Source organism: Desmodus rotundus, chromosome 6, assembly GCF_022682495.2.
Source record: "Desmodus rotundus isolate HL8 chromosome 6, HLdesRot8A.1, whole genome shotgun sequence".
NCBI lineage: Eukaryota > Metazoa > Chordata > Mammalia > Chiroptera > Phyllostomidae > Desmodus > Desmodus rotundus.
The window spans coordinates 52,576,507-52,603,691 of record NC_071392.1 but is presented as its reverse complement, the minus strand read 5'-3'; the positions used below and the strand labels follow the sequence as shown (position 1 = coordinate 52,603,691).

Here is a 27,185-nt window from a genome sequence, read left to right as displayed (position 1 = left end):
CATGCAAATGACTATTAAGAATTAAGAACATGATGATTGATCTGAACAATAACACAAGAGTAATATCATTGTAATATCACATATCAAAGAATAAAACACTGATATCGAATGTTTTATGTTTTGAACAGTGTTGTACAGTTTGAACTTTCATAAACAAACACTGAAAGACAGATTGATTAGGAGTATTTACAATTAGAGGGAAGCTACCGTTTTGACTTAAAATATAAATCTTGGATATCTTTAGCCCTAGCATTTCTAATTCACTGAAATTAATTTGTTGAAATAAGTTGTCATTTTTAAAACAGTGTTTTTTTAGACACACCCTTTCCAATAACTAATATATTGTAACACTCCCTTTACTACCTTGAAATGAAATTTATAGATAATGTAACTTACACACATAATTTACAAAATTACTATAGGGCCTTAATTGTAATATAGAGGAGAAATAAAAGGGAGATAATGAACAGCAAAGGAGTTTTTATTTCAATATGTAAGTGCTTGGGCACAACTCCACTAAGGCCTAACAGAAGAATCTGATGTAGGGCAGAGAAGTCTGAAAGTGAGTTGCACTGAGGCTTGATATCGGGAGCAGTGTTACTGTCGGTTGGCAAAGTTCCAAACACCACATAGTACAACATCCCTCTACTTGACAGTAGTTGTATCCCCAGAAAATTCAGTATATATTACACTGTACCAAAAAAAAAGTATTTTGTATTTTTACTGAAACTATGCTACAAGAATTGTAAAGAAAAGATTGTAGAAAAAAGATTGAACTGAAAGTCAAGACACCTGATTTCAAGTCCTGAATTTTCACCTTTGTAGTGGACATCGGCTCTTTTGGGCGGCCAGCATCTGAGTCTCTTTCCTTGACTTGGAAATCCTGCACAATGTGAGGCTTGGTCGGAGACACAGCTCTTCCTCCCAAAGTGATACAAACAGTCCCTCTCCCTGTCCCTGGCATAACAATTAATTGGACACTCTTGCCTAGGCTTAGAATTGGAGGGGAGTGGACAAAAGCCTTGAAGTAGTTATAGATTATTTGCAGGGCAGGACTTCTGCCAAGAGTCATGGCGGCTCCAGGGGCTGGTAGTGGCTGGGTGAGCTCTGCCCCTCCCTTAACTTTCTGAACTTAGTTATTGCTTGGTTCCCCAAGTTCCTATAAGAAATTATTTGGGCTTACATTGACCAGAATCAACTTATTCTTGGTTCAGAAACAACCAAGAACTCGGACAGGTCCCATTTTCTCTGGGCCTTGGTTTCCTCAATGTGTAATGAATGAATGCTCCTTCCAGGCTTGATGGCTAGTAGTCAATGAATATATGAAGGCTGCTGTTGGGGGAAAATCCTTTATATGCAGCTTAAGCTTTAGTTCCCAAAGGCCTTTTGAGTCTATCATCACATTTGGCTTGGAGGGGATATATTGTAAGCAAAGTGTTCATCTCAGTGCCTGGAACATACAATAAATAATAGTTACCATAACTAACATAGACTGATACCTAGGATATATTAAGTGAAAAGATAAAGCTATTTTTTGTATATTTGGTATGATCTCAGTTTAGAATGCATTTTGTTTTGCACATCAATGTATCCTCTCTGAATATCGTAGGTACTTAGTAAATATCTGTTGAAACAATGAATTTCTATAAAAACGGTGCCATCTGCTAATATGTATATAGAAATATTCTCGAAGGATTTAGAGGGGTGGTATATTAGTTTGCTAGGGCTGCCATAACAAGATAACACAGAGTGGGTAACTTAAACAACAGAAATTTATTTTCTCATAGTTCCTGGAGACTGGAAATCTGAGATCAAAATGTCAGCAGGTTTGGTTCTTCCTGAGGCCTCTCTCCTTGGATTGCAGATGGCCACCTTGCTTTGTCCTCACATGGTCTTTCTTCTGTGCTCACACATATCTAATGTCTGTCTCTTCATGTGTCAAAATTACCTTTTTCTTAAAAGCATACCAGTCAGACTGGATTAGGGCCCACCTTATACACCTAATTTTAACTCAATACCTCTTTAAAGGCCCTGTCTCCAAATATAGTCACATTCTGGGGTACTAGGTTAAGATTTCAGCATGAATTTCAGGGGTACACAATTCAGTCCATAACAAGTGGCAATATGAAAGATTTACTTTTCCTAAATAATATTTTCTACAATGTCTCTGTAATGTTTCAGTATTTTAAAAGGAGCCTAATTAATTTTATAATTTAGAAAAACAATATCAGAACAAAACAAATTCTTTGTGTTCATGTATAGATTATAGTTACATTATAGGCTTCATTATAAACAGATTTTTCATTCACATGAATGTCTTCTGGGCATTTGAAAGTCATGAGGGATGCAGGACAATTCTTCGTTGTGAAGGATCAATCCACGCATTACAGGATGCACAGCCACCATTGGCACGATTATGGGCAGTAGTATTCCTCCTCTGTAACTCTGGCAATCAAAAAATGCCTCTAGATTCTAAAACTCCATTGATCATCACCACTTTAAAGTATAATTTTATACTAATATTTTCAAATGCTTAAAATGTTTTCTTCTTGTCTCATTGTCTCCCCTTTTCCTTTGAAATAATAGCAGAGGGAGAAATCATGGTAATTACCTTTAGCTATGCCAGTGGGAAGGCTGGCTGTGTGTGAGTCATGGCAGGGTTTCATGGTACCTAAAGTTGTCTAAAGACAGCTAAACCTCTTTTGCTGGTTATCCAAATTGCAGGCATGATGCTCAGGAGAAAATATAGTAATAGCAAATGTGTAGTGAGCACTGGATATGTGCCAGGCACTGTTGCCAGTACTCTACACAATAGAAATTTGTTTATTCTTTACAACAACACTGTGAGATAGGCACTACTGTTTGATAAGCGAAGATGCAGGCACAGGAAAGTGAAGTGACTTGCAAGTAATGGAGCCATGCTTTACAGCAATCTGGCTTCAGGGATTCCAGCTTAGCTGCCACAGGGTACTAACTTTCCCCTACTTAGCATTTATTGGATGACTGAGTCCAACACTGTACAGACATTACAGCATGTGATCCTCACAGAAACAATGAGATGGCTACCATTATAGTGATTTGGGAACTAAGAGGCTCAAATCTCTTTTGGGAAGCAGAGAGGTCATATACATACACTTTATAAACATGGACAAAATAATGGCAAACCAAAGTTATTCCCACAATCAAAATGTGGGGAAACAAAATTATATGCATATATTTTCTCTTCTAAATCTATTTAAGTTAATAGTCATGTCCTATTGGATTGTTTGAAGTTCTAAGTATTTTATTACTGGATAAGCTGTATTGTGGAGAAGTGATTTATATGTATGATATTGGTTTTCCCCTGAAGTTAATTAAAAATAACTCAATTAGGCTAATAAGCTTCAATTTTGTGAACTGATCTTTCTCTTTTAACATAGAAGCAATATTGTGACAAATCCAATAAAAGGCTTATTTTTATTTTGTTTGTTTTATTTCGTTAAGAGAAGGCAGTCTCAGAGAGTTTTAAGACAGCTAGTTTTCATGCTACTAAGAACATACCTCAAATTTTTGGGGCACCACCTAGTTGATGTAATTGCTATTATAAGCTGAAGAAAAACCTTGCAAAGGCTGTCAGAAAATGCCTAATGGGCAAATAGAAATGGCTTCTAGCACACCCATACCCCTTTCTCTTCCAGTGGGGTTTCAAGTTGCTTCAAGAAGTAAACTTCAGGTTTTGACATTATTGAAAAAATTTACCATCTTAATAAGCTTTTTCTGATTTCTTCCCCCTCCCCCCTTACCAGATGGCAGTCTGGGGATTTTTTCCTGAGTCACTGTTTTGGATTTGCTTTTTTTTTTTTTTGAGATTAAGTTTCACAATAAAGCACACATAGTTCTTTTTCTTAAAAACTAATACTTCCCAAATATTTTTCCTTTTCTTATTGTAAAACAGTAGGTCAACATAAAATTCTGAAAAAAACCCCTCTAATCTTACCACATTAATACATTGTCTTATCTGAGAATATTTTCCAGTTTTAATCTGCAAAATACACATTTTTAAAGTTTGTCTAAGTAACATATTAAAAACTTAAAAATAAACCATAATTATTTTCCTTGTTTCTATAGTTTTCATTATGACAACCTGTAATGGGTGTATAACTTTTTCTTTTTGAGTAGATATATCATACCTTAGCAATATGTTTATTGAAATATATCATATTCAGCAATCTGTTTATTGTGGATCATTTAGGTTGCTTCTAATCACTCTCTACTGCAGATGGAGTGTGACCATAAATATCTCGTGCTGAAAGCTTTTATCACCTGTTTATTTCCTTAGATCAAATTTCTAGAAGTGGGATGTCTTTGATTTGATACATACTCAGGTGTATCAAACCAAAAGCTATATCAATGTTCATCTTGCTTTGTCAGCCTCTTTGCTCATTCTTTCATTGACTCTGAACAACATTTGTCAATGGCCACCTACTCTGCCTGACTTTTTCCAGTTGTCCTTTGGTTACTTCCTTGGAGACAACAGTGACCTATGATGAGGTCAAAAGTCTCATGTTCACAGTAAAAGAGGTGGAGCCAGTGAGTAACCGAGTGAACATGGGTCATGTCTTTGACCTCACTGCTGCTGAATGCAGTCCTGTTTTAACACACTGAAAGAAATAAAAGTGACCTCTGACCGACAAATGGGGTCATAATGAAAAGTCAGATTCTAGACAGTGTATGAACCTCATATAGTCCTGTAAGATTAAAAAACACAGACTAATAATGTTTTTGGCATCTTGCATAGGAAAACAACATGATTTCAAATAAAAAGTTTAATTGGCCCCCACTTGACATTTAAATGTCTAAATACGCTAAATGAGTTTTCCTTCCATAATCAACTCCATGGCAGTAATTTCTAAGACAAAACTTTATGGTTAGTTTTAAACAAGTAAATGACTTCATCATTGAAGTTTCCCAAGTATAATTTGATGTTTCACAAATTAAGAGTCCTTGGTTATTTTAGGGGCTGATTTTTGAAACAAGGTTTTTTTTTTTTTTTTTTTCAATGTTTCCAAATAAGAGGAAAGATATTTTATTTTCAGGTTATTTACATTATACCCTCATTTCAGTTGTTTCATTTATTGGCCAAAGATGGTCAGTACCATTGTTGTCAAATCACTTTTATTATTATAAGGGATTTGACAAATCATTTATGTCTAAAAATTCCTTACAGAACCATGTATTTTATAAGTAACAAAGCAATAATATATGATGGTGATTTTGGAATTCATAGAGAAACAGGCTTAAATATTAGCTGGGTGAGGAAAATGTATTTGTAGATTTACTGACTAAAAAAAGGGTTGACATATTCAATAAGAAAATAAATTATTGTTGTCTCTCCATATGCTTAAATTATAATTACTTGTGTTTGTGTGTACAATATAGAAATATATATATATATATATTGAGGGAGAGAGAGAGAGGTGAGAAATTAACATTTTTATTTCAAAGTTTAGGTACAGTCCTGCCTGACAAATTAGAGATGATTCAAGCATGTGAAATTATTTTCTGTCACTTCTGATTAAAGGCTATATGCTCTGGATTCGATTCTAATTATTTTTGGGTCTCAAGGATTTGGAGAATAAAAGGTGCTTTTTTCTTATGAACAGGTTTCCTTATGATTGGTTATTTTGATTAGAAAAATTCTCAGTCTAAAATTAAAAAATGAGGGGGCCCCTTAATTTTTTGTTTTTGGACATACCTCAGAAAACCCACCCACTGAATCTTACAAATGACTCAGTCAGTTTGGCACAGCTTTAGGGATAATCATTGGCCTATTGTCCTTGCTACCATGAAGACTAAGCAAGGCCACATTACATATCAGGATGTACCAGCACCACCCAGTGGCCTCCAACTAATTCAACAGCTCTTTGGAAATATGATCAAGAAGTCCAGGGCTTCTCTCGATGACACGTTACATATGCATGCATGAAAGCACCAGGATTCAACTTCAGTAGAATTGAGTCTGTTGTAGGAATTCTGATCTTACCTTGTTATCCTACTTTCTAGAAATATCAGATTATTTACAGGGCAATAAAATGGAATTTGGTGTATGTTAAGGACTTTTGGCTCTTTTTGGCATATCTGTGGCCATACACATATTTTTAAGTAGTGAGCTAACACACATTTTTGAAAGAAAAGTAGGAGTTTATGAAAGCTAAAGAAACATTACCTCAAAATAAGCGACACAAATTATTCTACCAGTAGCGTAATGTCTAAGGAGTCCAGGGAGAATTTAATTTCTGTGTAAGTTCAACACATCTTTCTGTAACATTTCCTAGATGACAAAGATTCTCTCCTCCCAGTAGGGAATGGCATTTCTTATTCTAGATGTATAGCAAACAAACTTCTGGTAAATTTTTTGTTCCTTGAAGCTGCTGATTACTATATACATTACAGAAAAATACTTGCTAGCTGGTTAGATTTGAAAAATGGATAGTAGTAGAAATTAATAGCAAAGGGAAAATATATGTGTAGTTCCTCTACTAAACACAATCACTGTTGCTGCTATTATTTTGTATGCCTCTATCCTGAGCAAACTCTGGAGCTGGGTTTGCCTTTTTTAAAATCTCACCTGGGCCATTTGGTGTCTGTGAATTGGATAACTTACTCAGTCTTCTTGGTGCCCTGATTTCCTCATGTCCAGGGTGGGGAGAATTAGTAACTATGCTGCACAGAGTTGTAATGAGGATTAAACAAATTAACATATGCAAAGTTTTCAGAATAGTGCCTGTATATTGTTAACACCATGTGTTAGCTATTACTTTTCCCTATTTCTCTTTCTTCCAACTCCTTCTTACAGTTATTAGATCCCATGTACCAGGCATTCTCATAGAAACTAATATTTTTGTGTGTGCTTCCAGTTTTTTTTAGTTTGTCTTTTATTAGCTGGAAGTGTACTATAAATATAATTTTGTATCTTTAAAACTTATATTGTAATATTTATTCATTAGGACAATTTTGTTAGTGATTAGTAAATATTATTATTTTACAACTTAGCATATATGTGGATTTTTACCAATGTGCAAAATGAAAAGAAACATTAAAAAAAGGTAAATGTAAAGGTTTACTTTTTTCTGAAAACAAAAGAATATAACATGCTATATTTGGGAATTTTAAATTTATGATTTTCATTTTGGTTAGTATATGCATTTAAATATTTTTTGTCTCATGTACAGGGGGCACGGTACTCAGTGTTGGTGATGTAACAATGAAATGCTGAAGTCTGAGATACTCAAAATGATGCAGAGGGAACACTGGGAAGAGCAACTAACTCTGACTGACCAAGTTGAAACTTGAGCTGTTAATGAAGGATAAACAGGACTTTTCTGGAAAGGAATGATGTGGCATGAAGTATTCTGGGCAGATGCATCAGGAATGAGTAATATTACAAGTTGTAAATTATCCATAAAACATTGTAGTAACATCCATTGAATGTGGTGTGTGCTGGGGAGCAGGAGACAGGAGGAGAGATCAGACTGACAATGCTGCTTGGGCTCAGAAAAATTCAAATGTATAATTTATCCAGTAGAAGTAAGTAGTAATAAGTAGAAGAAAAAGTGCTGCTGCAGAAGGAAGGAGGGATTATAAAAGTAGGGATGGTTCATCATGTCAAGTGAAGGAGACAGGTGATAGAACTGAAAACAAGTCAGGGGCAGTTGTGTGACTTTAGCCATCACTGATCTTAGCCAAAAGCAGTTTGAAGCCAAGGCGTGTGAATGGGGAGAAAACAATCTCAGACAGTGACAACTCCTCTTACAGGAAGTTTGTTGGGAAAAGACAGTACATAAGAACAGAAGCAAGAAAGCCAACTATGGTAGCAAAGGATCTTCATGATGGAACTTTGAGAATTTCAGGAGCACAAGTTGTCTGATTGGTAGTTTATTAACAGAGTATATGATATTTACTTAATCCTTGGTCTGAAATTAAGAATAAGATTTAAAAACTAAGACTCAATTCCTATGTAGATATCTATATATATTTGGTCTTTATATATTGACTATTTCTCTATATCCTAAACTGGAACACAAAACTTTCATTTTATTTTGAAGATGGGTGAGAATCACAACTTGGACTTGGTTCAAAGCTTTGATTTTGGTTTTGGTTTACCACAAAGCAGTTCATAAGTAGCGCTAAGGATATAAATGAGATGAGGATGCAGGTATGTGAATTCAGCTGCTCACACTTCCTGTTCATTTATCACAAAAATTTTGGTGGCCTCAGCAGCTCTAGCAACTGAAATGTCAGAAAAGCACAGTACTGTGGGCTTCTGCACCCTTACCAACAAAAACACCAGATTGTGTCACCATCTAGATATAACATATTTAAGGTGAAAGAAGTTTTTTCCTGAGAGAGTAGATGTTAGCGGGCAAACATTAAACATATACCCAAGTAGAACTTAAGATGGCGGCGAGATAGGTGGGAGCAGAGTCCACTTCCCCCTGCACACGGGTCAATCACCTAGCCGATCTACTGAGGAACAAAGCGAACATCCAACAGTACCCCAGCATTTATGAAAATAGGAGACCAAAAAGTATAGAGGACACTGAAAAAACAGATGGTAAGGGGATTGCTTCAGGACAAAAAGGTCCCTGGGACCGGCGCGGGGACCAGGGCAGCTGCAGCCCCAGGCCCATGCCCACCGGGCCTACCGCAGGACTCCTGGGAGAGAGCCAGGTTAATGCTCCCTCCCCTGCCAAACAAGGTTTGAGCAGCACCCAGAGAGACCTGGTTGCTTGAAGTCGCAGGGAGGGGAATAAGGACAAAGTGTGGTAAACACACGGAGACTGCGGGTACCCAGCTGGGGAGAGTTGAGAGTTGGGCCGTGTTGGGTCCCTCACCCAGACAGTCCCTGGTCTAGCTGGAGAGGTGGGCTGTGTGAGAGGACAGGCCCTTCCTTGTATGGAGTGGCAGGATTGAGCAGGAGGATTTTCTCAAAGAGAAAAAGACCCTTGGGGGCACTCTGGGAAATTCTCCTGCAGCAGCAGCTCCAGTCTCCTCTCCACCTGGAAGCCCAAGGCTCCCTCAGGGGTGTGGGGGACATCAACCCACATTCGAAGTACAGGGAGAGTGCAACCCGAAGGGATATGAGACCACAGACACCGAGAAGTGTGCGAATCAAGGAAGGCCCTGCATGCGCACCCATATCCCAGAAGAGGGTGAATGCCTGAACCTGTAGCTCCAGGGGCTACTGGAGAGCTGGGCTGGAGGCTGCCTGGGTGCTGGTCAGGAGCTGGTCCAGAACGGAGAAGAGCTGGGCTAACCCCTGAGATGGCTGCAGCCAAAGACACCGGAAAAACTGGCTTGGCCAGGTTGAAGACAGCAGGCTTGTTTTCTTTTTTGAAGTAATTCTTTTTTTTTTCCAATGTATTTATTGATTATGCTATTACAGTTGTCCCATTTCCCCCCCCACTCCACTCCATCCTGCCCACCCCCTCCCTCCCACATTCCCCCCCTATAGTTCATGTCCATGGGTCATACCTATAAGTTCCTTGGCATCTACATTTCCTACACTATTCTTACCATCCCACTGTCTATTTTCCACCTATCATCTATGCTACTTATTCTCTGTACCTTTCCCCCCCTCTCCCGCTCCCCTATTGACAAGCCTCCATGTGATCTCCATCTCTATGGTTCTGTTTCTGTTCTAGTTGTTTGCCTAGTTTGCTCTTGTTTTTGTTTTAGATGTGGTCGTTAATAACTGTGAGTTTGCTGTCATTTTTACTGTTCGTATTTTTTATCTCCTTTTTCTTAGGTAACTCCCTTTAACGTTTCATATAATAAGGGCTTGGTGATGATGAACTCCTTTAACTTGACCTTATCTGAGAAGCACTTTATCTGCCCTTCCATTCTAAATGATAGCTTTGCTGGATAGAGTAATCTTGGATGTAGGCCCTTGCCTTTCATGACTTGGAATATTTCTTGCCAGCCCCTTCTTGCCTGTAAGGTCTCTTTGGAGAAATCAGCTGACAGTCTTCTGGGAACTCCTTTGTAGGTAACTGTCTTCTTTCCTCTTGCTGCTTCTAAGATTCTCTCCTTCTGTTTCATCTTGGGTAATGTAATGATGATGTGCCTTGGTGTGTTCCTCCTTGGGTCCAGCTTCTTTGGGACTCTCTCTGAGAGTCTCTCTGAGCTTCCTGGACTTCCTGGAAGTCTATTTCCTTTGCCAGACTGGGGAAGTTCTCCTTCATTATTTGTTCAAATAAGTTTTCAATTTTTTGTTCTTCCTCTTCTCCTTCTGGCACCCCTATAATTTGGATGTTGGAACGTTTCAAGATGTCCTGGAGGTTCCTAAGCCTCTCCTCCTTTTTCTGAATTCTTGTTTCTTCATTCTTTTCTGGTTGGATGTTTCTTTCTTCCTTCTGGTCCACACCATTGATTTGAGTCCCAGTTTCCTTCTCATCACTATTGGTTCCCTGTACATTTTCCTTTGTTTCTCTTAGCATAGGCTTCATTTTTTCATCTAGTTTTCGAACAAATTCAACCAATTCTGTGAGCATCTTGATAACCAGAGTTTTGAACTGTGCATCCGATAGGCTGGCTATCTCTTCCTCGCTTAGTTGTATTTTTTCTGGAGCTTTGAAGTGTTCTGTCATTTGGGCCTTTTTTTTTTTTTTTTTTGTCTTGGCGCATCTGTTACTTTAAGGGGTGGAGCCTTAGGTGTTCACCAGGGTGGGGTAAGGCTGGTTGCTGCGCTGTGACACTGTATGTGGGGGAGGGGCCAAGAGGGAGCAATGGCGCCCGCCCCCCTCTCCACCGGATTTCAGGCTTTCACTTCGCTACCCACAATCAAATTGGGCCCCTCTGGTGCTGGTTCCCGAGTGGGTGGGCTTGTGCACGCCCTAGGCCCCTGTGGGTCTCCCCAACAACCTCTCCTGTGAGGCTGGGAGTCTCTCCTGCTGCCGCCCCAACCCCCACGGGCGTTTTCAATCAGAGGTTTGAGGCTTTATTCCCCCCACCCTGCGCTGGAGCCCTGGGTTACGCGGTCTGCTTCGCTCCCCACCGTTTTTCCGGTTTATCTGTGTGTGAATGTGGGGCTACGGATGCTACCCGCCGGTCTTCCTGCCTTGTCCTCTGCCACTCTGAGTCCGGCCCTCTCGGTTTATCTGCGTGAATGTGGGGCCACAGGGTCTGCTAGTGGTCAGACTGCCTGTCCAGTTAATCCCACACTCTGCCAGTCTCGGTCCCGCCATGGCAATGCGAGTCCTCTCCTCCCTGGCTGCCCATTTCCGCCCCTCCTACCGTTCTGGATGAATGTTTCTTTTTTATCTACTTGTTGATGGACTTCCTTGCCGTTCGATTTTCTGTCAGTTCTGGTTGTGCGAGGAGGCGCAGTGTGTCTACCTACGCCGCCATCTTGGTTTTCCCTTTAAAGTAATCTTTTATTATTATTTTTTCTTTGTTTTAACACCTTCTTCCTCTCTTTCCTGCTTTCTTGTTCTACTCCTTTTCTCTCCCTTTATATTGCTTCTTCCTCCCACCTTTTTTTTTTTTTTTAAATCCCCAAAAGTGAGACAATAAAACCTGGAACTGTGAAAAGACCAGAACTGGGTCCAAAGAGGGTGCATCCCAACAGCTGAGACAGTGAAACAAATTTCACTTTGCTACTCCAGAGAACTTGCAAGTTATTGTATATTTGTATTATTATTTTTAATTATTCTTACATCATTCATTTTATTAATATTTTTGTATCTCTCTTCTTTCTGTTTAGTCTTCTTTGCTTGACTGGTTAATTTCCATTGTTTGACTGGTTTCCCCCTGTTCTCTCTTTCATAGTGTATTGTTAATTAACTGTCTTTCACTTCACTTGGGTTCCATTAGCACACTACTCTAGGACCTATACTCCCTATTCTAGTTATCCAGATCACATAGATTCTGTCATATGATTGTTGCTCCATTACTATTGTAAATAATAGCTGTTCCATACATTTATTTGTAAATACTACACAACTTCTCCCAGATCTCAGCCCACTTCACTGTTTCCTGAACTTTATTACTGGTGTGGTTAAGTCTATTCTCTCACACATCACACCTATTTTCTACCCTTTACTCTCACTTAACCTCATAATCTGACCTCCCACAAGCTCACACCTTTCTAGATCCAACTCATAATCCTGCCCCCACCCCCACAACATGAGTCTTATCTTCTTTCCATCCTTTCTAAAAAGTGGCTAGGTGGGTAAATTATCATGGTTAACACAGTACATATCCAAAGGATCTCCTATCTCTTCTCTAAGGGCTAGTACTTTAAGTATCATAGAATACACTCCTGCTGTCTTAAACTATTTTGCGTTCCCCTTCCAACCTACCACAAAAAAGAGTAGGTAGAACCTGTGAACACCAGTATACCTCCTGGAAGAGAAAACTCACCAACAAAGGAACCACCAAAAGCTAAGAACAGAACAAGGTGAAGGAGGGAGTGGAAGTCACACTAACTCAACCCAGGACCTATCTGGAAATACAACTAAATAGTGCAGAAGTTACTAAGAACAAACAACTGAACAAGAGCAAGAGAAAAGCCTCAAAACCTTGTACACGCGGAAGAACCAGCTCCAACACAACCTGCCCACACCTGCACAACAGAAAAGAAGAGGTGGGGGACAGACTGACCCTCAGATAACCAGCTGGTGGCAAGGACCCACCAAAGAAAGACCCACAAGACCAAAAACCAAAGACATACACAGAGCCTTCATAAACCACAGCCCAAGATCAGTAAAGTCGGGAGATCAAGGAGACTGTACCACTGAATCTCACAGGTATTCTACCACATAAGTTTATACATAAATCCAGAGGTTCAGAACAGAGCAACTGAAGAAGCCGAGGCTAACAGGAAGACTCTCACAAACAATGGGAAGACAAAGAAACAATCCCCAAATGAAAGGAAAGGAGGAAGCCTCAGAAAGAATGCTAAATGAAAAAGAGGCAAGTCAACTACCAGATGTTGAATTCAAAGAATTGGTTATAAGGAAGCTTAATAAGTTCACACAGAATTACCAAAAACTACAGGGAAACTACAGTGAACTCACTGCAAACTATATCACCATGAAAAAGGAAATAGAAACTATCAACAAGGACCAAGAGGAGATGAAGAATACAGTTTCTGAACTGAAGAACACAGTAGAAGGAATTAAAAGTAGGCTTGATGAAGAAGAAGATCGGATCAGCGAACTGGAGGAGAAGGTAGAAAAAAACACCCGGAATGAGCAAGAAAAGGAAAAGAGGTTCAGAAAGAATGAAGAGGGATTAAGGGAAATGCAGGACAACATGAAATGTAATAATATCCCTATAATAGGGATACCAGAAGGAGAAGAGGAAGAGCAAGTGATAGAAAACCTGTTTGAAAAAGTAATGATGGAAAATTTCCCTAATCTAATGAGAGAAAAAGAAACCCAAATCTAGGAAACACAGAGAGTCCCAAACAAGAGGAACCCAAAGGGGCCCACTGCAAGACCCATCATAATTAAAATGGCAAAATTCCAGGACAAAGAGACAATCTTGAAGGCATCAAGGGAAAAACAGGAAGTAGCATACAAGGGAGCTCCAATAAGGTTAGCAGCTGACTTCTCAATGGAAGCGCTCCAAGCGAGAAGAGAATGGAAAAAATATTCCAAGTAAAGAGAACCAGAGGCCTGCAACCAAGACTCTTTTACCCAGCAAGGCTCTCAAGCAAGATAGAAGGCCAAATAAGGAGTTTCCCAGACAAAAGAAGTCTAAAAGAACATACCGCCATCAAACCAGCTCTGCAAGAGATGCTAAATGGACTGCTTTAACAAAAGGAAGGAAGGAAGAGAGAGAGACAGACAGAGAGAGAGAGAGAGAGAGAGAGAGAGAGAGAGAGAGAGAGAGAGAGAGGAAAACAGGCACAAAAAGATGGCAATGAATAAGTACCTACAATAATAACCTTCAATATAAATAGATTAAATGCTCCAATCAAAAGACATAGAATAACTGAATGGATAAGAAAACATGACCCACACATATGCTGCCTACAAGAGACTCACCCCAGGACAGAAGATCTACACAGACTGAAAATGAAGGGCTGGAAACAAATTTCCCAAGCAAATGGACAGGAAAAAAAAGCAGGGGTAGCAAAACTCATATCAGAAAAAATAGAATTCAAAAAAAGGGCCATAAAAAGAGACCCAGAAGGTCACTTCATAATACTCAAAGGAAGAATCCACCAAGAAGACATAAACATTGTAAATATATATGCACCCAACATAGGAGGACCCAAATACATAAAGAAAATCTTGGAGGACTTCAAGAAAGATGTTGACAGCAACAAAATTATAGTAGGGGACTTTAACACCCCACTATCAAAAATGGACAGGTCTTCCAAACAAAATATCAACAAGGATATTGTGTCACTTAACAATACCCTAGATGAAATGGACTTAACTGATATATATAGAGCTTTTCATCCCAAAGAAGCAAAATACACATTCTTTTCAAGTGTACATGGAACTTTTTCAAAGATAGACAACGTGATAGGACACAAAACAAGCCTCAACAAGTTCAAGAAAATTGAAATCATATCAAGCATTTTCTGTGACCACAAGGGACTGAAACTAGAAACAAATCTCAAGGTAAAACCCTCAAAACACTCAAAAACATGGAGATTGAATAGCATGGTATTAAACAATGAATGGGTGAAGAATGAGATTAGGGAAGAAATCAAAAAGTTTCTGGAAACAAACGAAAATGAACTGACAACAATCCAAAACCTACGGGACATAGCAAAGGCAGTCCTGAGAGGGAAGTTCATAGCAATACAGGCCTACCTAAAAAGAATAGAAACATTTCATATAAACAACCTAAACCTACACCTACAAGAACTCGAGGAACAAATACAAAGAGGACCCGGAGCAAGTACAAGGAAGGAAATAATCAAGATCAGAGCAGAATTGAATGACACAGAGACTAAAAGCACAATTCCAAGGATCAATGAATCCAGGAGCTGGTTCTTTGAAAAGATAAACAAAATCGACAAGCCCTTAAGCAGGCTCATCCAGAAAAAATGAGAGAGGATCCAAATAAACACAATCAGAAATGAAAGAGGAAGGACTACAACTGATACCACCGAAATACAAAGGACTGTAAGAAATTAGTAAGAAGAACTATATGCCAAGAAATGTGAAAACCTGGATGAAATGGACATATTTCTAGAAAAATATAACCTTGCAAGACTCAATGAAGAAGCATCAGAATGACTGAACAGACTAATAATAACTGATGAAATTGAAACAGTAATCAAAAAGCTTCCAACACACAAAAGCCCTGGACTAGATGGTTTCACAGGAGAATTCTACAAAGCATTTAAGGGAGAGCTAACCCCCATCCTCCACAGCTTATTTTTCAAAAAATTCAAGAAGATGGAAGACTCCCAAAGTTGTTTTATGAAGCCAACATCATCCTAATTCCACAACCAGATAAAGACATAACAAAGAAAGAAAACTTCAGGTCAATATCGCTGATGAACATAGACACTAAAATCCTCAACAAAATATTGGCAAACTGCATCCAGCAATACATTAAAAAGATCATACACCATGACCAAGTGGGATTCATCCCAGGGATGCAAGGATGGTACAATCGCAAATCAATACACATAATACACCACATAAACATAAGCAAAGACAAAAACCACTTGATCATATCAATAGATGTGGAAAAAGCATTTGATAAGATATAGCACCCATTTCTGATAAAAACACTCAGCAAAGTGGGAATAGAGGGAGCATTCCTCAACATAATAAAGGCCATATATGGAGACCCACACCCAACATCATACTCAATGGACAAAAACTGAGAGCTTTCTCACTAAGATCAGGAACAAGACAAGGATGCCCTCTCTCACCACTCCTATTCAACATAGTATTGCAAATCCTAGCCACAGCAATCAGAGAAGAAAAAGCAATAAAAGGCACCCAAATTCGAAAGGAGGAAACAAAACTGTCATTGTTTGCACATGACAGGATAGTGTACATGGAAAATCCTATAGGCTCCACCAAAAAACTACTCAACCCAATAAATGAATTTGGCAAAACAGCTGGATGCAAAGTAAATACTCAGAAATCAAAGGCATTCTGTATACCAACAATGAAACATCAGAAACAGAAATAAGGAAAAAAATCCTATTTGATATAGCAACAAGAAAAATAAAGTACCTAGGAATAAACCCAACCAAGGAGGTAAAAGACCTATACTCAGAAAACTACATAACACTGAAGAAAGAAATTAAGGAAGACACAAACAAATGGAAGAATGTACAATGCTCATGGATTGGAAGAATTAACATCATCAGAATGGCCATACTACCCAAAGCAATTTATAGATTCAATGCAATCCCTATTAGAGTACCCATGACATATTTCACAGATATAGAACAAACATTTCAGAAATTTATATGGAACCATAAACAACCCCGAATAGCTGCAGCAATTCTGAGAAAGAAGAACAAAGCAGGAGGGATCACAATACCTGATATCAAACTGTATTACAAAGACACTGCAATCAAGACAGTCTGTTACTGGCATAAAAACAGCAGAGAGCCCAGAAATAAACTCAAGTCTTTATGGTGAATTAATATTTGACAAAGGAGGCAGGAGCATAAAATGGAGCAAACATAGCCTTTTCAACAATTGGCGTTGGGAGATCTGGACAGCTACATGCAAAAAAAATGAAACTCGATCACCAACTTACACCATACACAAAAATAAATTCAAGGTGGATAAAAGACTTAAATATAAGTCATAACACCATAAAAGTCCTAGAGGAAAACATTGGCAGGAAAATCAGATATTCCACACAGCAACATCCTCACAGACACATCCCCTAAAGCAAGGGACATAAAGGAAAGAATAAACAAATGGGACCTCATCAAAATAAAAGGCTTCTGCATTGCTAAAGAAAACAGCATTAAAATAAAAAGAGAAACAACACTATGGGAAAACATATTTGCCAATGATACCTCAGACAAGGGCCTGATCTCCCAAATATATAAAGAACTCACACGACTCCAGTCCAGGAAGACGAACACCCAATTAAAAATGGGCAAAGGACTTGAAGACACTTCTCCAAGGAAGACATACAGAGGGCCCAGAGACATATGAAAAGATGCTCAGCATCACTAGCCATCAGAGAGATGCAAATTAAAACCACAATGAGGTACCATCTCACATTGGACAGAGTGGCCATCATAAACAAATCAACAAACAAGTGTTGGAGAGGATGCGGAGAAAAGGGAAACCTAGTGCACTGTTGGTGGGAATGCAGACTGGTGTGTCCACTGTGGAAAACAGTATGGAATTTCCTCAGAAAACTAAAAATGGAACTGCCTTTTGACCCAGCAATTCCGCTGCTGGGACTATACCCTTAGAACCCTGAAACACCAATCCAAAACAACGTATGTACCCCAATGTTCATAGCAGCACAATTTACAATAGCCAAGCACTGGAGGCAACCTAAGTGACCATCAGCAAATGAGTGGATCAAAAAAGTATGGTACATTTACACAATGGAATTCTATGCAGCAGAGAGAAAGAATGAGCTCCTACACTTTGCAACAGCATGGATGGAACTGGAGAGCATTATGCTAAGTGAAATAAGCCAGGCAGTGAGGGACAAATACCATATGATTTCACCTTTAACTGGAACATAATCAACAGAAGAAAAAAGCAAACAAAATATAACCAGAGACATTGAAGTTAAGAACAATAGCCAGAGGGGAGGGGGGAATGGATAGTGGGGAGAAGGGTTTTCAGGAACTACTATAAAGGACACATGGAGAAAACCAAGGCGGAGGGTGGAAGCAGGGGAGGGAGGTGGGTTTGGCTGGGGTGGGGTAGAGAGGTGGGGAGAAAATACAGACAACTGTAATTGAGTAACAATAAAATAGTTAAAAAAAAAAAAAAAGAAAATATATATTCACAAAGACATACACACCCCTGTGTTCACTGCAGCACCATTCAGTGGCCCAGACATGATACATGCACAGTGCCCTTTGGTAGGTGACTGGAGAGGGAAGGTGTGGTGTGTGTGCATAGCAGGACAGGGTTCAGACACAGGAAAAGATTAAGTACCAACATTTGTGATGACACGATGGACCTTCTGAATATCATGCTGAGTGAGACAAGTCCGTCAGAAAAAATTAAGAATCATGTGATTTTCCTCAGATGTGGGCCATAAAGCTGCCATCAATGTGGTGGTTGCCAGAGGGAAGGGGGTGGGCAGTGAGGGGCATGCAGGGGACCTAATACAAGGTGACGGAAGATGGTTTGACTGGGTGGGGAGCACACGGTGCAATAAACAGCTCTTATATCATATAAATGTATGCTTGAAACCTGTCACCCTATTAACCAATGTCACCTCAATAAATTTCATTAAAAAATTTTAAAAAATAAACACATACCCAAGTAATTATATTGTAGAAATGTTACAGAACAGACCTGGGGGGGGGGTAGATAAAATACTATTACAGAAAGGACCCCCCTTTTCTCTCTCTGGAACCCCCCCCCCCACACCTACTAGGTTCACCTTGCCTAACGCCAGAGGAAAGACGTCTCTCAATGCCAGAGATTGATGAAAAGGAAATTATTTATTTAAAAGTTATACAGACTTAGAGTAGTGACTTAATGTCTTCATTAAAATACTAAAGTCCTTTAGAATACCCATAGATGCACACAGTCCTTCCTTCTCCCTCTTCCCAGTCCGGGGTATCGTATCTCAGGCTCCCAGCACCATCAACTGTGTTGCCACCATGGGGTCCCCACTCTGCCAAAGCAATGGGGTTCTCTCCCCCTACTCCTCCAAAACGGCGTGGTCCTCTCTCTGGAATGGCTGCCGGCCCTGGATATCAATACCAGTGCCAGTCTTCCTCTGCAGCCCCATTTCCCAATCCTACAATCAGTTACACCTGCCAGCATCCCCGTATTCTTCCAGCTTCACTGGGCTGCCATAGTAAGTCTGGGCAGGTGTGACCCCATGGCATGGAGCCAGTCTTCTCCAAGTTCTCACTCAGGCACTGTAACCAGGGGGAGTTGTTTCCCAGTTACATCTTGGGTGGAAGTCACTCCCATCTCCCTGGCCCAAAGCAAGGCCACAGCTATTTGACATATCTACAAAACCAGTTAAAGGTTATAGATATGTTAAATAATCATGCCAGAGGTTATCTGCACAGCTGTTGCTATACAAAACAGCTCTGAATGGCCCTGCTCCATGTGTCCCTTCCCCCAGCTCAGGCCTGTGGAGGTGAGGACATCCTACATATATTTTTCTAATATTTCCTGGACACCTTGAGTTCAGGACCCCATTACAAATCCCTATTTGGGGCCCTCCTCTTGGCTGCACCCTGTTACAGAAATACCAATGGCTATAGAATAGAGTTAGATGAAATACCATGAGTCTTTAAAGTCTCATAGAAATGCCTATTCTAGGAAACACAGAGTAAAGTCCTGTATCTTAGGTCTCCCCTCAGAATCCCCAGCAATTGCACGAAATCAGCCATTAGACTTAACTGTAAGTTTTTGTTTCATTTGTCACTCTTCCTATATCCCCAAACTGCTTCTTTTATTGGATTTATCTTTGGCTTTGCTAGAGTGCATACTCAAGGAATTTTAAAACAAGTCACTTAAATAACAAGAGACTGTGCCCTAGGCTTTGAAACTCTGGCTGCATGTTCCGGGACACTTCTGCCAAATGTTTATGTTCATCTAGGGCCTTTCATGGCAAGACATGGCAGGCCTACAACATATGAGGCAAGGTACAAGATACAAGGCAAGTGAGGTTTCTTCCCCTTCTCTTGTTGGTTCTAGTACAGTACAGATGCTCACATAATAAAAGATACAAAAATATAATACATAATAACACATATAATACACAAAAAACAAACAAATACAAAAGATAAAAAGGGGAAATAGTAGGCTCGCATTCATGCAGCACAGGTGTCAGGAGCACACCATTAGTATTCCTCTGTAGTTCATGAACTCCTGTATTTTTAAAAAGGCAAAGCAAGTATAAGGTATTTTCAACCCAAAAGCCTCGTCAACTCAGCTAATTCTTGACTTCTTTTGCTATGAACATCCACCCAAAAACACCATATTTCCAGTGGCAAGGGCTGATGTCTTCAAGGAATCTCATCAGAATGAAGCCAGATAAGATCTCAAGATCTGCTACACTCATGAAAGTTTTACTCAGGGTGACTTTTGGTTTTCCTCATATGTAACACTCGAATGGACATTTCACACCTAATATGCAGGACAGAGCAATATGAAGACTTTAGAAACTGCTTATAATATTCCATGAGGATTTGAGATTTTTGCTGCTTCTGTAAATATGAAAAAAATGTGTGAATCTCTGAAATATTGTTTACATCTAGAGATAAACACACTCTTTTAAAAAACAACTGTCAAATGTCACTTGATATCTTCAGCATATTTCAATAAATGCTGAAACACTATACAGTCTTCTGATTTCAAATTCGTTGTTTCAATTCCTTAATGTTCTGTGAAGTTTGAAGAGGTTGTAAGATTACAGTAGTACATTTTCTTCATTTTTTGAAAGACATATTTTATCAGATTCTCTCACTATCTCAGTATATCTATCTTTTAGAATTGATGGTAGATAATAAATATTGCTGAAAAAACAATTAAGGCTATCAATATGGCAATTATTTGGGTGTCTATGAAGTCTGGTCCCTCACTTAAATTTATATTTCAGGTAAAAAAGTGATAAAAAAAATCTTTCATAATCTTATAGGCTTAGGTCCTGGAATAAAAGTTTGAATCTAATTTTATCTATGCCAGACAAAGAATGCTGCTACACGTCAGTGGTTTCAGTATTTATTCTTATGTGGATATGAAGCAAAACTACAGTGTAGATATAATAAACTGACACATTTATTAGGCAACAGTACTAACTCCTAAATACTTGGAAAAACTAAGTAGTATGTGAGCATGAAATGTATTTTCTGTATTTTTCAAGGAACTATATGTTTTTTACTTTTAATTAACATCAAACTAATTTTAGCATTTGTAGTATGTTTTTAATCATTATAAACATTTCAGTTTCTTATACTTATAGCCTCTTAATTTCAATATATTATCAATATATCCATATATATATATATATGTACATATATCTATTTACAATGTTAACTATTATTTTTGGTGACTTTGGTCTGATTAGCTGGAGATGAGGTCCTAACCAACTGATAGTGACAGAACAGAAAGTAGGGTTAGGTCCTTAGAAAATGTTTGATTCATTTTTGCTAATAAGTTTGAAAATGCTTGGTTTTAATCAGAAATTTGAAAATGACAATGACAAAAAGAATTTCTGAGAATATCTTAACATACAAAAAATTACCAGTGACAGAGAAAAAAGGCTTATATTGCATTTAATAGTGTTAATTCTGAAGATGTTTCAAATTTCCATGAAGGATAGTGAAGTGTTCCATGTAGAAACCAGTACAAATTTTGGTAAACTTGTTAACAGACGAAATGCTCTAAGGAATGTTCTGAATATTGTTTTCATTAGAAAAGAAGATAATTTTCAAAGTTGCTTGAGGTACTGTAATATGTCTACTGATACTCCCAGCTGTTTTACTAAACTTGCTGTCTGTTCTAAAATCCAAGTGAGGCTTGGATTTTCAGAACGTGTATGCTCCTGTGTTCCGTAACATTTTGAACAACCTACCCCGTTAAGACTCTTGCTACAGGTTTTGTTAAACTCGGCATTATTTTCACAGAGTCTTTCATCTTTAGCTTCATCAATCTTTTTCTCAGCTGGAACTACATGACAAAGGTCCATATCCTGAATGGAGTCCAATAAATCGACAACATGGGGCTGTGGGGTGATTGATTTCAGATGTTTGAGCACATGCTCTTCGCACTGGTCAACTGCATCCAGGAGATTATTTATTTTACTGATCAAAGCTGAACTATTATTGTGAAGGTGACACCAGGAGAGCAAAGCACTGAATGAAAATATAAACAAGAGTTAAATAGGAAAAAAATTAAACAATCACAGGCTTTTAGAATTTTTGATGTTTCTTTTCTACCCTATGTGTTTATTTTCTAGATAACAGCACGCAAACCAAATTAATAATTAGAATGCAAGTAAAAATAAGAAAAGTAATAATGGTAAATAGGATTAAAAAATGTAAGGATATTATCTTTCAACAGAAATTAAATTGGGCTTAATCATATAAACTGTTTCTAATTCATATCCCCCCCTTCACAGCTCCACATCCACTCTTCCTCATTTTAGATGTTCCCCTATGGCTATGAAGCTTCTGAGGGATACAACTCAGAAAAAGAGAGGTCAGAAAGATTAATTTCTCCTCTAAAGACAGTAAACAGCTTCTAAACAAGTGATTCTTCAACTTGGATGCACATTAAAATCACCTGGGAGCTCTTAAAACTATCAAGGTCTAAGTCATACCCCAGAATAATTAAATCATAATCTCTAGGGGTGTTATTTTTTAAAGCTGCCCAGCAGTCCAGCTGATTATCAAGATGCAGCCAAGGTTGAAAACCATTGTTCTAATCATATACAGCAGTTGCTTGCCATCAAAACTGAAGGTAAGCTTTTAAGCAACTTCACATTCCCAACCTTGTTTTAAGTAGACACTATTTGCTGAGCTAACTAACAATTTTCTTGAAGAAGGAAAAAATTCTTCTGGTCCTAATAAATATTTTTCTTTACTATTCTAATACAGATAGTACTTTTGTTTTTTTGTATTTCAGATCGTTCAGATAATCATGGCATAAAATGGTTGCTGTGAAACATAATGTTTTGCCCTGGCCAATTAGTTCAGTTGGTTGAAGTGTCATCCTGTACACCAAAAGGTTTTCACGTTCCATTCCCAGTCAGGGCAGATACCTAGGTTGTGGGTTCTATCCCTGGTTGGGGTGCTTATTGGAGGCAACTGATCAATGTTTCTCTCTCTCTTTCCCCCTCCCTTTCTCTCTAAAAAATCAATAAACATATCCTCGGGTGAGGGCTGAGAAAAAAAAAAAAAAGAAATGGAATCCAGTGATATAAAAGATTTAGCAATAAGCTTTCTAAGCTTATAAAAGATTAATTTGATGTGAAGATGAACACGATCATTTTCCTATAGTAGTGGACTGCAAATTCTGATTCCTGACCATTTCATTTTTTAAAACCTTAAAACACAATATTTTTTTTGTTTTGATAACTTTTATTTTCTACCCTTTTTAAAAATCAGTGATTCTTTGCATCATTTTCTCTATAGAGGGTCTTTTAAAAGGAATAGAGTATTAAAGAGTACAACCCTTTAAAGAGTCATGTTCCTTGCTTCATATGCCATTTTACCACTTGGCTCTGAAACATGCCATTATTTCTGTGGAGTCTGCAGAGGTGTTCAATGTTCAGGACTCTAGTAAATGGGATCATTTTTCTTTCTATTACCAGCTATAATTTTCATCATGTACTTCTAGTATAGAATTCTGTTGAACTGTGTTCTGCCACATATACAAGACTAAAAGCTTTATTTAAACCCTGAGGATCTTTTAAATTACTTTGAAATATAGACGGTTGATAATTCAGGCAGCAAAACAAAAGACAAACAAAAAAACCCAAACACCTTCCTATCTTTTCCTTACTATAAAGGACATCTGGCTCTCATATTAAGTGAATGAACTGATGATCTTGACTTTTTGAAGGCAGTATTATTCTGATGCTCTGCAGCACTCTTGTGGATTTAACACTAGGAAAAGCATTTTAGTTTAAACACTTTATTTTTACATACTACTTTTATAAAATCCTCTAGTAGTACTGAGGATAAAATGACTCAGCATTTAAATTTTAAAAATTACCTCAAAGTTCCTCTGAGTTGTCCATAGTTCATAATGATTTCTGCACCTTCTTTATAACCTTGATTGAAGCCTTGTTGAAGAGTTACTGCTTTGCCAGCCTCTAGTCCATCTCTATAGCCTTCCTAAAAATAAGGAATGAAGAACTGCAGCTATAACTAACATCAAGTGGACCACTGTAGGTTTTTCTAGAAAGTCATAAAAATCAATGAAAACAAGCCTTTCCTGTGTTAACATAATGGTTCTAAAACATATGGCATAGCCACACAAAGTAGACTGTAATTCTCATAAAAATGTATTACTGCTTTATCCCATTAAAAAAGTCCTGTGTTAGCAATGGCTTCATAGAAAGGATACATGGAGAATTACATGTCTGGCTCTTTGCAACTGATCTGATTGGTGTGGGTAAATGAGGAGGCAAGGCAGTAAATAGGGTTATCAAAAGTCTTGGATAATTAACTGAAGAAGGGAAAGAGGAAATTGGTTTAGCAAAAGGAAAATAAGAAATCTGGCTTCAGAAATTTTGTTTGATACCTAAATTCAACTAACTTGCAAATTCAGTGTGGACAGGGATTTTTTTTTTTGTACTGCATCTCCTTTGATGCCACAATGCTCAAAAGATTCTCAATCAAAAGACACCCCAGCCTCACGCAGAGCATTTCTGAAATTGACAACATGGTTGTGGGCTGAGCAATTATTTTACTGAAACATTAAACAAAAGCGGATTTAGGGCAATTTAATGGTTGGCAAGGATATTAAGTGGAAGTGGACCTCACCATTTGGCTCCGAACTAAGCTTGAGTGCTCCACCTGGAAATTGGCTGTGTGGTATTAAGCTTAATCTCAATGAAGAGACAAATTAGAGATGGATAAAGCACACCTAACAAAAAAGAAACCAACTTTAATACATCCTTATCTAGCCACCAGTATTCCATAGTAGCTTTCCCTTATTGCCCTTTGACAACATTCTTACATCCACTTCTTCCACATACATTGATTACTACCGCCCGTAACTTTAGGTTCCTCACGTATTTAAGCAACTCTGTAAACTGTGAACAAGTCCTCTGATAGCCATAATTAGTATAGTAAGTGCACACATTTCCACCCCACTCCCTTCCCTACGATCCCCACCGAACTGCAATCTCTTCAAAGTTCAGACAGTTTACTTTGGCGGGATCCGCGACTATCCCACTACGCCGGCGCTCCCGGAATGCGCCCGCTGGTTTCCCAGGGTCTAAGTAACCCACTGTGTAACCTTAGCAGCATGCAGGCTGAGCTGGGCGGCCACTCAGAGGTAGGCCGCGCGGGCCGGCGGGGACCGCTCAGGCCTCAATCTCCGGCGAAACCTCCTCACAACTCCGCTTCTCTCCCCACAACCCGGCACACCAAGGGACCACCCCGCTCCGCGCCCTCCACGCAGCTTTACTTTGACTCGTCTCCGCATGTGGCTCTGCCATTCTCGCTGCACCAGGAGCGACTCGTCTGCTTCCTCGTCAAACACTTCCCCCTCCTTTCCAACTGCTGGGACCAGAGGAGCAGCTTGAACCCACGACATCACCGAGGTAACCACAAGGCCGCTGAGCCCAGGAAGCTCCGAGAACTCCTTCCGCTCTGATAGGGTGGGGGTGAGCTGGAGGGGCGGGGTCTGATGACTGAGTGCGTGTTCGCTGGATGGCTGCGCTTGCGCAGGGGGGCTTACCTGGTGTGGGCGGCGGGGTTAGTCTCTAGTGTGTCCTGGCTACTTCCTTGACTCTTTGCTCACTGGTATTTTGTGGCTTATCAATTTAGGAAATGTTTAAACCTGCAGAGTATTTTTATGAGATTATTTGAGCCAAACTGAGGGCAACTGCTGGGGAGCAAAATCTGAAAAAATTGAGAAAATGCTCCAGAAAATAGCAGTTTTGCATTGGCCTGTATTTTGCAGGGTATAGTGTGCTCCTGTGTAAAATGCACACCCACATTTTTGGCCCAAAGTTTCAGGGGAAAAAATCTTTCATTTAAAATTTTTAATTCAATTTTTATTTAGCTATATTTAGATACTTTTTTTTCTCCATATGGATGTCTTTGCTTTCTAGAGTTACACTTTTAAAGCATAAGCATAAAAAAAGAATTAAAAAACATTTATATAGATAGGGAATTAGTATTACCTATGTATAATGCGCATCCTTATTTTACACTAAAAATTTTGGGCAAAAGTGTGCATTATACACAGTGAAATACGGTGTTTTATAAATGGCAATCAAATGAGGAGACTTAACGGATTACATGAAATCCATTGGTGATAGGAAGGTGGGAGAAAGCAAAGCTAGGAGATCACTGGGATTGAGTAAAAAGTAAAACGAATAGATACATACGTTTATTTTTCTTCGTTCTTTTTTAAATTTAATTTCTGTTGTACTTTTTCCCATTACCATTTAATCCCCTTTTCCCCGCTCCAGCCAACAGTGATCACATGTTGTCCATGTCCATAAATCCTTTTTCCTTTTTGTTGGATCCCTCCACAACCCTAAGCTCCCCACACCCTACTAGCTGTCATCTGCTCCACCTTTGAATCTGTTTGTTTTGCTTGTTAGTTCAGTTTGTTCATTAGATTCCACATATAAATGAAATCATATAGTATTTGTCTTTCTCTGACTGGCTAATTTCACTTAGCATAATGTTCTCCAGGTCCATCCATCCTGTCCCAAAGGGTGAAATTTTCTTTTTTTTTAAGGCCAAGTAGAATTCCAATATGTAAATATCCCATAACTGTATTATCCACACATCTACTGGTGGACACTCAGGCTGCTTCCATATCTTGGAAATTGTAAATAAGACTGCAATGAGCATAGGGATGCTTATGTCTTTTGAATTAGTGTTTTGGGTTCCTTCGGATATATTCCCAGAAGTGGAGTTATTGGGTCAAAAGGAAGATCCATTTTTAATTTTTTGAGGTTAGTAACTCCATACTGCTTTCCATAGTGGTGGCACCAATCTGCATTCCCACCGATAGTGCAAAAGGGTTTCCCTTTCTCCACATTCTTGTCAGCACTTGTTATTTGTTGATTTATTGATGAGAGCCCTTCTGACAGGTATGAAGTAGGTATTTCATTTTGGTTTTAATTTGCATTTCTCTAATTAGTGACACTGAGCATCTTTTCATAGGTCTATTGGCCATCTGTATGTTCTCTTTGGAAAGTGTCTATTCAGGTCTTTTGCCCGTTGTTTAATTGAGTTGTTTGTATTTTTTGGTGTTGAGTTTTGTAAGTACTTTATAAATTTTGAATATTAACCCCTTATCAGATATATTGGTGAATATGTTCTCCCATTCTGTGGGTTATCT

At 38.7% G+C, this 27,185-nt stretch overlaps 1 protein-coding gene across 4 annotated transcripts; it reads right to left on the bottom strand.

The window, feature by feature from the left end:
• Nucleotides 1-222: 222 nt before the first annotated feature.
• Nucleotides 223-25,483, bottom strand: YAE1 (YAE1 maturation factor of ABCE1). Of its 4 annotated transcripts, none has more exons than XM_053926270.2 (4): nt 25,290-25,482; nt 23,868-23,989; nt 21,724-22,003; nt 223-1,450 (listed from the first exon to the last, which is right to left on the bottom strand). In XM_053926270.2, exons 1-4 carry the CDS (start codon nt 25,416-25,418, stop codon nt 1,439-1,441), a joined length of 543 nt encoding a protein of 180 aa, XP_053782245.1. In that variant the 5' UTR covers nt 25,419-25,482; the 3' UTR covers nt 223-1,438. The 4 variants fall into 4 exon arrangements, with proteins under 4 accessions (XP_053782245.1, XP_053782243.1, XP_053782244.1 ...); XM_053926268.2 differs by lacking the exon at nt 223-1,450 and adding an exon at nt 16,482-20,018 and having other exon boundaries at nt 25,290-25,483; XM_053926269.2 differs by lacking the exon at nt 223-1,450 and adding an exon at nt 24,641-24,743 and having other exon boundaries at nt 20,858-22,003; nt 25,290-25,427.
• Between the last annotated feature and the right edge of the window lie 1,702 nt (nt 25,484-27,185).

Coding starts and splice junctions, on each gene's coding strand:
- YAE1 (XM_024558295.4), bottom strand. CDS start 25,418: ATGTCGTGGGTTCAAGCTGCTCCTCTGGTCCCAGCAGTTGGAAAGGAG. Junction 23,990..25,289: donor ACATGCGGAGACGAGTCAAA/GTAAAGCTGCGT, acceptor CCTTATTTTTAG/GAAGGCTATAGAGATGGACT. Junction 22,004..23,867: donor CAACTCAGAGGAACTTTGAG/GTAATTTTTAAA, acceptor ATTTTCATTCAG/TGCTTTGCTCTCCTGGTGTC.